The sequence below is a fragment of the Colobus angolensis genome, unplaced genomic scaffold, assembly GCF_000951035.1.
Source record: "Colobus angolensis palliatus isolate OR3802 unplaced genomic scaffold, Cang.pa_1.0 Scaffold2, whole genome shotgun sequence".
Taxonomy (NCBI): domain Eukaryota; kingdom Metazoa; phylum Chordata; class Mammalia; order Primates; family Cercopithecidae; genus Colobus; species Colobus angolensis.
The window spans coordinates 8,227,956-8,238,580 of NW_012115154.1; the positions used below are offsets into that span (position 1 = coordinate 8,227,956).

The following is a 10,625-nucleotide window of genomic DNA, read 5'->3' on the forward strand; positions in this document are numbered from 1 at the left end:
CCACACCTGCCCCACACCTCCACACCTGCCCCACACCTGCCCCACACCTGTCACACACCCACTCCACACCTGCCCCACACCTCCATGCCAGTCCCATACCTGCTCCACACCTGCCCCACCCCTGCCCCACGCCTGCTCCACACCTGCTCATCACCTCACATCCGTCCCACACCTGCCTCACACCCACCCCACACCAGCTCCACACCCGCCCCACACCCGCTTCACAACTGCCTCATACCTGCCCCACACCCGCCCCACGCTTGCTCCACACCTGCCTCATACCCACTCCACACCCGCCCCATACCTCCATGCCAGCCCCATACCTGCTCCACACCTGCCTCACACCCGACCCACACCTGCTCCACACCCGCTCCATACCTGCCTCACACCCGCACCACACCTACCCCACACCCGTGCTACACCCATCTCACACCCCTCACACCCATTCCACACCCGCCTCACACCCGCCTCGCAGCTGCTCCACACCTGCTACATTAGCATTTTTCACCCTATCAGCTCTGCTGGCTTTTCTTGTCAATCACCAGATATGAGACAGACAAGGTGTCACAATTCTCACCCAGACCAGAGGACAATCTGCTTCTGCTCAAAGGATTTGGGGGTGAATGTAGGGAGAGTGAGCATTTTTATTATTTTATTTCATCTCAAAAAGCGTGTTGACCTTTCCCAAGTGCTGACACAACTTGGACTTATTCATAAAAGAAAATCAGAATGGCCCTTGTGGGAAAACACAGCAGCCCTCTCTGAGTGCCACTGAGGTGACCGAGTTGCTGTGCGGTGCAGTTCTGAAGCTTCTGCTGGTCTCTTACGTGGCTCAGTCTGCGGGGAAAGGAAAGCTCTATTCAGATTCCAGGGTGTCTGCCTCCAGGTCCAGGCTGTTTCCAGAAAAGATGAAAAAGCAGGGTGCCAGAGAACAGCCTCGTCTGACCCCTTCGGAACTGAGGGTACAGACATCACAACCGCCAGCTGCCTGCCCTGGTTTCAGCACTGGTGTTTGCTATTGGCTCCAAGCACATAGAATTGCATTAGCAGCTTCGGATCTCAATGGGTTCTCCCAGCCCTGGCCTTTTTCTGTTCCTCTCTGTTACATGAAAGGCTCATAACAGAGAGAGGGAGCGGCAAGTAGCCACAGGCTGCTCTTAATGTCTTATGGGCAGGAACAGGGCATAACAGTAATTACTGTAATCATTGCATTTCCTCTAAGGTATTTAGGGAAGTCTAATCCTACAGCTTGAAGTAAAATCCAGCATAGAATTATTTTTAATTTTTAATTATTTATATTACCAAACTAGCATGCTTATACTTAAAACACACACACACACACACACACACACACACACACACACACACAGTCCCAGCCGGGCGTGGTGGCTCACACCTGTAATCCCAGCACTTTGGGAGGCAAGGAGGGAGGATCACTTGAGGTCAGGAGTTCAAGACCAGCCTGGCCAACATGGTGAAACTTTGTCTCTATTAAAAATACAAAAATTAGCCGGGCATGGTGGCAGTAACCTGTAATCCCAGCTATTCGGGAGGCTAAGGCAGGAGAATTGCTTGAACCTGGGAGGCAGAGGTTGCAGTGAGCCAAGATAGTGCCACTGCACTGCACCCTGGGCAACAGAGCGAGACTCTGTCTCAAAAAAAAAAAAAAACAGTCCCCTAAACAATGGAGAAGAATAAAAAAAAAAAAAGGCCCCCTGCCATTCTCCATCCCAGTCCCATCCCCTAGAGAAGAGAAAGAAATTTAAGTATTCTTCTAGAAATGTTATGTTCATATATAAGCATATATAGTCTACCTTTTAAAAGTAAAGCATAAATGAGATTGTGCCATTGCCCTTGGGTAAAATGAACAATCTGATCAAATATTTTCCTCTCTGGGAGAAGAAGCTACCAGTAGAGACATAGACAACAGGGACTCACCAGGACTCACTCAGAGAGGCCAAATTCACAAAGACAGAAAGTAGAACGCTGTCTGCCAGGGACCAGGGAGAGCGGAGGGGAGGGAGTCAGTGTTTAAGGGATCCAGAATTTCAGAGGAGGAAGAGTAAAAAGTTCTGGAGATGGATGGCGGTGCTGGTTGCACAATGAATGTACTAAAACCACACAACTGCACACTGGAAAATGGTTCAAATTGTCCATTTTATGTTTATATATAACCACAATGAAATAACAAACAGACAGGTGAGCAGATAAATAACTAAATAAACCCAGCCTCACCAGGACCAATTCTGGTGTTCCAATATTCCAGAATTATCACGGCAGCTGATGGACAGTTTGAGACTGTCCTCATTAGATGTTCTCATGTCCTGTGTTAAGGACTTAAGACTCAGAATCATGGATTCCAGGCGTGTGGGAGTAGTACGGACAGGAGCAGGAGTGGGAGCCTGTGTACAGGATGCGTTAGGGAAACAGAACTTTGCTATGTAGGGAGGGTATCTCAAGGCCAAGCCTTGACAGAGGCTGTGACCAGCGTCTCCTCCCAACCCCGTGTTACCTGGGATAGGAAGTGGCCTGAAGTTTGGAAGCTAGGAGGCAGGAAGCGGGGCTTAGTTTTCTTGCTGTGAGCCAGATCTGTTGGAGTGGGATAATGCTGAAGTCAGAGAGACACTTCTCAATCGAACCCTATAGTCACAGAAGTAGTTGGGGAGGGGTTGGGCTGAGAGGTGCAGGGAGGTGATGAAGAGAAGCTGGGGCTGTAACTCTGCCCTCATCCTAAAAGGCTCTATCTCATCCTTTAAAATCCCAAATCAACTGTAACCAGAACTTTTTTTTCTTTTTTTTTTTTTGAGATGGAGTCTCGCTCTGTTGCTCAGGTGTGCAGTGGTGCAATCTCAGCTCACTGCAACCTCCGCCTCCTGGGTTCAAGTGATTATCCTGCCTCAGCCTCCCGAGTAGCTGGGACTACAGGCGCATGACACCATGCCTGGCTAATTTTTGTATTTTTAGTAGAGATGGGGTTTCACCATGTTGGCCACACTGGTCTCCAACTCCTGACCTCAGGTGATCCACCCACCTCCACCTCCCAAAGTGCTGGAATTACAGGCATGAGCCACTGCACCTGGCCATGACCAGAACTCTTCAGAGCATGTGCTGTCAACACTCAAAGTCCAAAAGTCTACCCAAGTTCAGGAAGAGAGTGGTTCTTCAGCTCTCCACCTCAAATTTTGTTTCTAGAAGGTTGCATGTAGGTCTGAAGAGTGACACCATGTTTGTTTAACAGGAACTCAAAGACAGCAGATCAGGAAAGGATACTTAAAAGGTTTGGAGTTTGGGCTACAGAGGTTTAAGGTAGGTCTTTCATGGCAAGGAATGTTTGAAATTGGGCAAAATGTATGACATAACAATTTGGGAAATGAGTGGATACAGGTAGGCGAGCTGAAGGGAGTTCTGACAGGTAAGACTGTTGTCTGGTAAGTGAACTGTTTGCTCAAGTCAGCAAACCATTGTCCTGATAGGAAAGTGATTTGCTCAGACAAATTAACTTGCATTAATTTCCTGAAGCCAACAGTGAAGTTATTTATTGGTTCAGAAGTTTATTTTCCTTAGCAAGAATTTTCTGGAGCAGAGAAGAAGTCACTGACACAGGTGGTCTCAATGCTCAGTCCAAGAGTTGAGTTGTGTAGCTCCAAGTAGACTCATTTCCCAGGGTCACCTGCTGGGCCATAATCAACAAGGTACAAGCTTAAGAGAGCCATGCCGGGTTTTCAAGTTGCAAGGAAGACAGATTCACTGGTGTTTTCTTGAGTCACGGGTGTTGGTTTTAAGAAACTGATGAAGTAAGGAAGCTAGAACTCTCCCAGGAACCAGGAACAGCTCTCACTGGCAGGCCTCAAGGAGGAGACCCCAGCTGGGGGACTGGAAGGTGGTTCAGATGTTTCAGAAGCTACAGTGGCTCCAGCAGTCAGACTGGGGTGTGATCTCGCAGCATCAGGAGCCCTGAACACTGGCCCAAGGCTCAGCTTTGAATGCAGCTTGACCAGGTAAACCTGGAGACTGCATCAACACCAACAGCCTCCAACACCCCTGACCAGCTCATGGCCTTAATCCCAAACCCAGGTCCTAAACTACCTTTCACTGTGCATCACAAGTCACTGCCTGTCTTCCTGGCTTCCGATCTGCTGCCTTCTCCGATTCATGGTCTCACTTCATCCATTGATTGCCCTTGACTTTGAGCTACAGGTTTCACCAGCTAACTGTGACTCTAGCCTCAGCTCTGGGGCCACACAGCCTCAAGCACCTGGGTCTTGCCCCAGCTCCAGATGCCTGTCCTAGGTAGCCCATCCTTGGGAAGAAGCAGACAAAACTGCATGTCAGAGACATAGCTCTGGTTGTCATGAGAAGACTGTATTGGAAAGAGGTCAAGGAGAGACAAGAATCTAAACTAAGGAGATGGCAGTAAAACTGGAGAGATGGCAACGTAAGAAAGACCAGTGATGAATCTGCAGATGGGGAGGGACGAGTCAAGGATAGCTTCCAGTTTCTGGCTTGCTTAAGCCTGTGTGGGAAACAGGAGGAGGAGAAGATTCTGATGATCTGCTGCAGCTCAAGTCGACTTCGAGGATTCTGTGGATCACCCAGGGGAGAGGCTGGGTCTGTGGGTAGAAATAGAAACCTGGGGTTCAGGCTGGGGCTGGGGTAGGAGGCTTAGGAGATAATAGAAATTGAATCTGGGAGTGCAGATGAAATCCCTGGGAAGTGCCAGGATTTAAGAGGCTGGTGGATGCAGAAGAGCCTGCCAATGAGAAGGAGAAGGAGCGCCAGCGATGGAGGAGGAAACCCACACAAATAATGTCCGAGAGAAACACACACACACACATAATGGTAAAGATGGTGGACGGTGGACACAGGCAGGGCACAGTGGCTCATGCCTATAATCCCAGCACTTTGGGAGGCCGAGGTGGGCGGATCACTTGAGCTCAGGAGTTCAAGACCAGCCTGACCAACATGGTGAAACTGCCCCCCATCTCTACTAAAAATACAAAAATTAGCCAGGCCTGGTGACACACACCTGTAGTCCCAGCTACTCGGGAGGCTGAGGCAGCAGAATCGCTTGAACCTGGAAGGTGGAGGTTGCAGTGAGCAGAGATCGTGCCACTGCACTCCAGCCTGGGTGACAGAGCGAGACTCTGTCTCTCAAAAAAAAAAAGAAGAAGAAGAAGAAGAAGAAGATGGACACAGCATGAACAGCAGGTGAATCTGGGTAAGGGATAAGCAGGTATCTTATGTACTATACTTCAACTTTTCTGTAAGTTCAGAATTATTTCCAAATGAAAATTAAAACAGGAAAACAAAATAAGGAAATGTACAAGAGGAAGACAGTCAATTACACAGACAGACCAAGTCAGATGCAGACTGAGGAGTATTCATCAGACGTACCCACAAATGTTCTTTGGGGATCTTGGCATGGGTACCATCCATGGGAAGGAGGGGACAGATGCCAGGCAGCAGGGTTAGTCAGTGAAATGGGAGGAAAGGAAGCAAGAAGGTGAGTGAGGTAAGAGGCTTGGCTGTGAATGGGAAGACAGGATAGGCTGTGGCCCAGGAATGACCCTCCAAGCCCCCACTATGGAAGCAATCCTTCCAAAGCACTTTGCACCCCAACATGGGGCACAAGAGGGGCCCTTCAGTGCTTGACAAATGGATGCATGAAAAGATGGATGAGTACATTTTCAACAAGGACCAAGCGAGCCTAGCCTCCGGGGCTGCAGGATCCTAGGCAGTGAGTGTTAATGGGGTGGGGGCTTGGTCACCCTGGGAAGGGGGCTGAGCAGGGGATCCTGTGTCCCCCAGCCTCATTCCACACACCGTGCTGCCTGCCTCTGATCCCCTTCACACTCAGACTCTGCTTGCCCAGGCTGCCCCAAGCTCTGCTCATCTCTACTCTGCACCCACCCCCCAACCTGGTGTTTCCCTCAGGTTCACACGCGAGGCGGCTCAGGACTGCGAGGTGCTGGGGCAGCGTATCCCCGCAGGTGCTGTGCTAGAGATGGCCGTGGGTGCCCTGCACCATGACCCTGAGCACTGGCCAAGCCCAGAGACCTTCGACCCTGAAAGGTGAGTGCTGCCCCTTTTAAAAAGCTCTGAAGGCATGTGTGTGGGATATAAATTTACCAGTGGAGGCAGCAGCCAGGAGGCACAGACTTAGCAAAAGTGTCCCCAAATAGTCAAAACTTATGGCAATTCAGATAGATGTTTGCAAGGCATAATTTCCAAAGGAAATAATTATACCATTTTTTCAAGGTCCAAACTGAATCCAGACATTTAGCATTTCAGCAGCAAACAAGGCAATTTCAAATGATTGTCTTCCATTCATTCAAGCCAGGACATGGGATACAGGATTGTATTTCAGGTCTGCACTGGAAAGTAACAGAACATCATTTCCTTTTTTAAAAACGGGCGTCTATGCCAAAACAACAGCTTCAGCTAATTCTCCATGACCCTAAATTCATGGGATCTGCTGGTTGACCTGGGTCCCCTCCTTCCACCACCTGGCTTTGGTTCATTGTATCCTCTCATTTCTGGATTGGAAACATCTGAGCAGGCGGCCACACCCTGGTCCTCAGAACCACTCAATACCCCCTCTGTGTGCGTGGTCTGGCAAGGGAAGGGCTGGCCCGGCACCAGTTGTGTTTTCACCTTTCATGGCTCCAACTGAATTCAGCCCAAGTCTACAACCCAGTCACTGGGAAAGCGTGAGCAATGGGATCTACACAAATAATATTCCACAGACATCAGCTCCTGAACACGCTGCAGCCACAGGGCTTACAGCCTCACAATAAAGCCCGGGGTAGTAAAAGATGAGCTCGCTGTTACAGAAGAGTGCCACCTAGCTTCACTGTCATGGGCTGCACGCCGCAGGCAAATGCACTACTTGGTAGGAGATTCAGCAGTTCTGAGGAAGGGCCTCCAGCTCTCCAGGTACTGCAGCTCCCAATGGTTCAAATGTCCAGTGCAGGGGCCTGCAAAGCAAGCATGGGCAGGAGAGGTGCTGCCAGTGTGGTTCAAGAGACCTGCAGGGCAAACCAGTAGGAGACGCCCCCCAGGATGGGCCCGGGAGGTGCTGAGGTGCCTGGTACCCTGCCAAGGAAGTAAGCAGGTGGTGGCTGGGTCATCCTGTGGGAGGGGAGGTGGTGCCACGGGCCCAGGTGAGGACTAGGATCACCAAGACCTGGGGTTCAGGGATGCCATGTTTAGACTCTGATTGTGGGTGGCGGTGAGTCTGTGGGCTTATTAGCCACACACCGAATTCCTAAGGAGAGGCAGGGAGGGCGCTGTGGACATTCCAGGTGATTCTGCGGATTCAGCTCTGCCTCTGGGGCTGTGCAGGAAGACAGGAGGCCAGGAGCAGAGAGGGACTGAGGCTCAGGAATGAGCAGCCATAAGCTCCCAGAGCCTTAGGGACATCCTTGATGTAGGGGTGGCTCAGCTGGAGTACAGGGCTGCAGAGGGGAGGGAGAGGGTGTTCTGAGCCAGCCCTGACCACACGGACCTGCAGGTTCACCGCTGAGGCCAAGCAACAGCACCGGCCCTTCACGTACCTGCCCTTCGGGGCCGGCCCACGGAGCTGCCTCGGGGTGCGGCTAGGGCTGCTGGAGGTCAAGTTGACACTGCTCCACGTGCTGCACAAGTTCCAGTTCCAAGCCTGCCCTGAGACCCAGGTGAGGCCCCACGGCTCAGAGGCAGGGGCAGGGGCGGGGGTGGGGGGGCCACCCCAGTTCTCTGCATGAGAGCAGGCCAGCCTGGGGGCAGCATCAGGCTCTGCCTCCGTGAGCCTGGGTGAGCTCCTTAACCTCTCTTGGCCTCAGTTTCTTGATCCATAAAGTGGAGATGATAATAATAACACCCTCTACCTCTTAACGTCCTGTGAGGATTCAGTGAGTTCACACAGCACTCAGATAAGCCCTAGCACACTAACCTGAGTACATGTTAATCATGGTTATTAGTATTGTTCTCCGCACATCAGGGCTGGACCTCACCTTGCTGTAGCTCTTCTCACTTCCACAAAGGGCACAGAGACAATGGCATTTGCAGTTGTGACATGCACCTGCCTTTGTGGGGGTGGGGGGGTACATGGCTTGTCCTACAGAAGCTGGAGACACTTCCTCTGGCTCCTCCTGACACAGTAAGGTGCTGTCTGCTTGAAGGGGAAGCTGAGGGGTTTCAACTCCTTGAAGGGTACCCCCAGCTTTGCCTTCCCCTCTTGTGCAGACACTCACATGTCCCCAGGGCCACAGCCTGGTCCCTCTCGCAAGTGGTGACACAGACTCTTCCCAACAACACAGGCCTTCGTTCCTGAGGTCCCAGACTGGTGCACAGACCCCGTCCTCACCCAGAGAGCTGGGCTCCCCTGAAATGGGGCCCTACCCACTTTTCCAGCCCTATTTCCCCCGCACATCACACACTCCAGATCCAGCAGACCAGTTCCTCCACAGGTTAGGGAGCTTATATCACCCCCTTTCACATTCACTCCAGATCAGCAGACCAGTTCCTCAACAGGTTAGGGAGCTTATATCACCCCCTTTCACACTCACAGCAATCCCGCAGAGCAGGAGTGACTATTCCCATTCTTTAGATGAGGAACTAAAGCTCAGAGAGGTTAAGTAACTTGCCTAAGGCCACACAGTTGGACTGCAGGCTTCGTGATGGCAGGGACCCAGCCTGTCATATTCACTGTTGGACTCTGCAGCATCTAGCTTATTATGTCAGGCGCATGACAGGTACTCACTCATTCATTCAACATGAATGAGCAAATGGATAAACAGCCAGAGATGCAAGAAATGGGGGTCCTCACCCAGATCCTGCTCACTCTCAAGCTCTCCCTCCTTCCTGACATCCGACTGCATCTCTGCACAGCGTTGGCTATTCCCTGTCCATTCCGACCACTGCTGTCCCCTGCACCTATCCTCATGCTGGTCCTGCCACCCGGAACCCTCTGTTCAGCTGCAGACCTGGACGGGAAGGCATAAGGACACAGTGACAGACAGCGACAATTCTAGATTGAAACAGGCAGTGCCTCTGACAGAGAACATGGGACCAGCTGCTGGTCCTGGAGGAATAATGAGCTTGGGTGGGGGACACAGTCTGAGGTACTGAAATTGAGCGCGTCCACACACTCTAGGCTAGAGAGAGGGAGGGGCAGATCGACAGTGCAGAGCCAAACCAAGTGAGGTCAAGGGGCAGACGGAGGAGCAGCCCCACTGCGTCAGGGCTTCCACGTGTGTGTGGCTTGCCTCACTTCCCCATGATCTCTATGTAACAGCCAGACCAGTCTCCCAAAACGCTGCTTATGCCTGGCACTTCCCAGCTTAAGAACCAGCATGAGTCAAGGGCTCCCCATTCTTCCTTGTCTGCTGACAAGTGCTGGGGCCTGCAGCTTTTTCAGATGTCTTTGAGGGCTGTGGTTCCTACAGGAGACACGTGCAGCCCCAAGCACTAAGACCCTGGTGACTCTTTGCTGTCACATTAGCCACTGGGTCATCATTTTGCCCATAGCTCCAGAGGAAACCCAACTCCTTGAGTAATTCTTTGGCTTTTCTTCAGAGCCCCAAGTCCACCACTGGCTCTGCCTTTTGGACATAGGAAAGCTTTCTGGATGTCAGTGAGGCCAGACCACAGCACATATGAGCAGGAACAGCATGAAGCTGCTCTCCCCAGAGGCCCTCAGCCAGAGGGCATTGCTGTTACTGGCCAGGACTGGGGAGTGAGATGGGGGAGGATCGGCAGGGATGGCTGCAGTCACTGAAAGACAGGTTTGGGCCTTTGCTCTCTGCTTTCTTGTGTGACCTTGGACAAGGGACTTGGCCTTCTTGAACCTCCAAGTCTTCATTTGTACAGTGAGATGCTACTATCTCTTTGACAAATATTTTAATTTTCTCTACTTTAGGTACCGCTGCAGCTAGAATCCAAATCTGCCCTAGGTCCAAAAAACGGTGTCTATATCAAGATTGTATCCCGCTGACACAGAAGGCCGCCGGGTGGAGGGAGGGCACCCCCAAGTTCAAAGAAAATCCTGAGTGTGGATATTCAGAATTTTGGAAAAACGTCACTGAAGGGATTGAAAGAGTGCCTGGCATGCAAGGATAAGAGGTTCTTTACATAACCTTTCCTAAATGCTTAATAAACGTTTGTTGCACTTTGTTTTGACATTGCCAATGGGGTTTGAACCAGTGCTCTAACTCCCTAAATGAAGGATTGCTCATAAATAAGCGAAAATGTAGTTTTGACAAAACAACTGAGAATGTGGGGTTTTAAAGGAAGTCCCAGGCTTGTGCTGAAAGGAATCCATGGTGCAGGGCACACAAGGACACCCAGGTAAGCCTGTCCTGATGGCACCAGCTCATGGCTCTTTCGGCTTCTCGTGCATTGTGGAGTTGTAGAGAATGACATTTTTCAGAAGTTCAACCTCAACAGTGGTTCCAAAGCTTTATAATGCTTTGATTTTCCTAGGTAGGGTAGTACCAACTTTATAGTCAAGTTTTAATCGACAGAAAAATGAGAGTCTGAAAAATGACATACTTCTTCTTTTAAAGAACACTGTATTGGCCGGGCGCAGTGGCTCACGCCTGTAATCCCAGCACTTTGGGAGGCCGAGGCGGGTGGATTGCCTG

The 10,625-nt window shown here is 50.9% G+C and overlaps 1 protein-coding gene across 1 annotated transcript in view; it reads left to right on the top strand.

Annotated features, from left to right (window-relative positions):
• The window catches only part of TBXAS1 (thromboxane A synthase 1 (platelet)), a 200,792-nt gene extending 190,622 nt beyond the window's left edge, over window positions 1-10,170 (top strand). Inside the window, 3 exon segments of the mRNA XM_011941284.1 lie at window positions 5,935-6,072; window positions 7,514-7,676; window positions 9,902-10,170. Of these exon segments, the coding sequence (XP_011796674.1) occupies window positions 5,935-6,072; window positions 7,514-7,676; window positions 9,902-9,976 (376 nt within the window). The 3' untranslated portion in view covers window positions 9,977-10,170.
• Window positions 10,171-10,625: the final 455 nt, after the last annotated feature.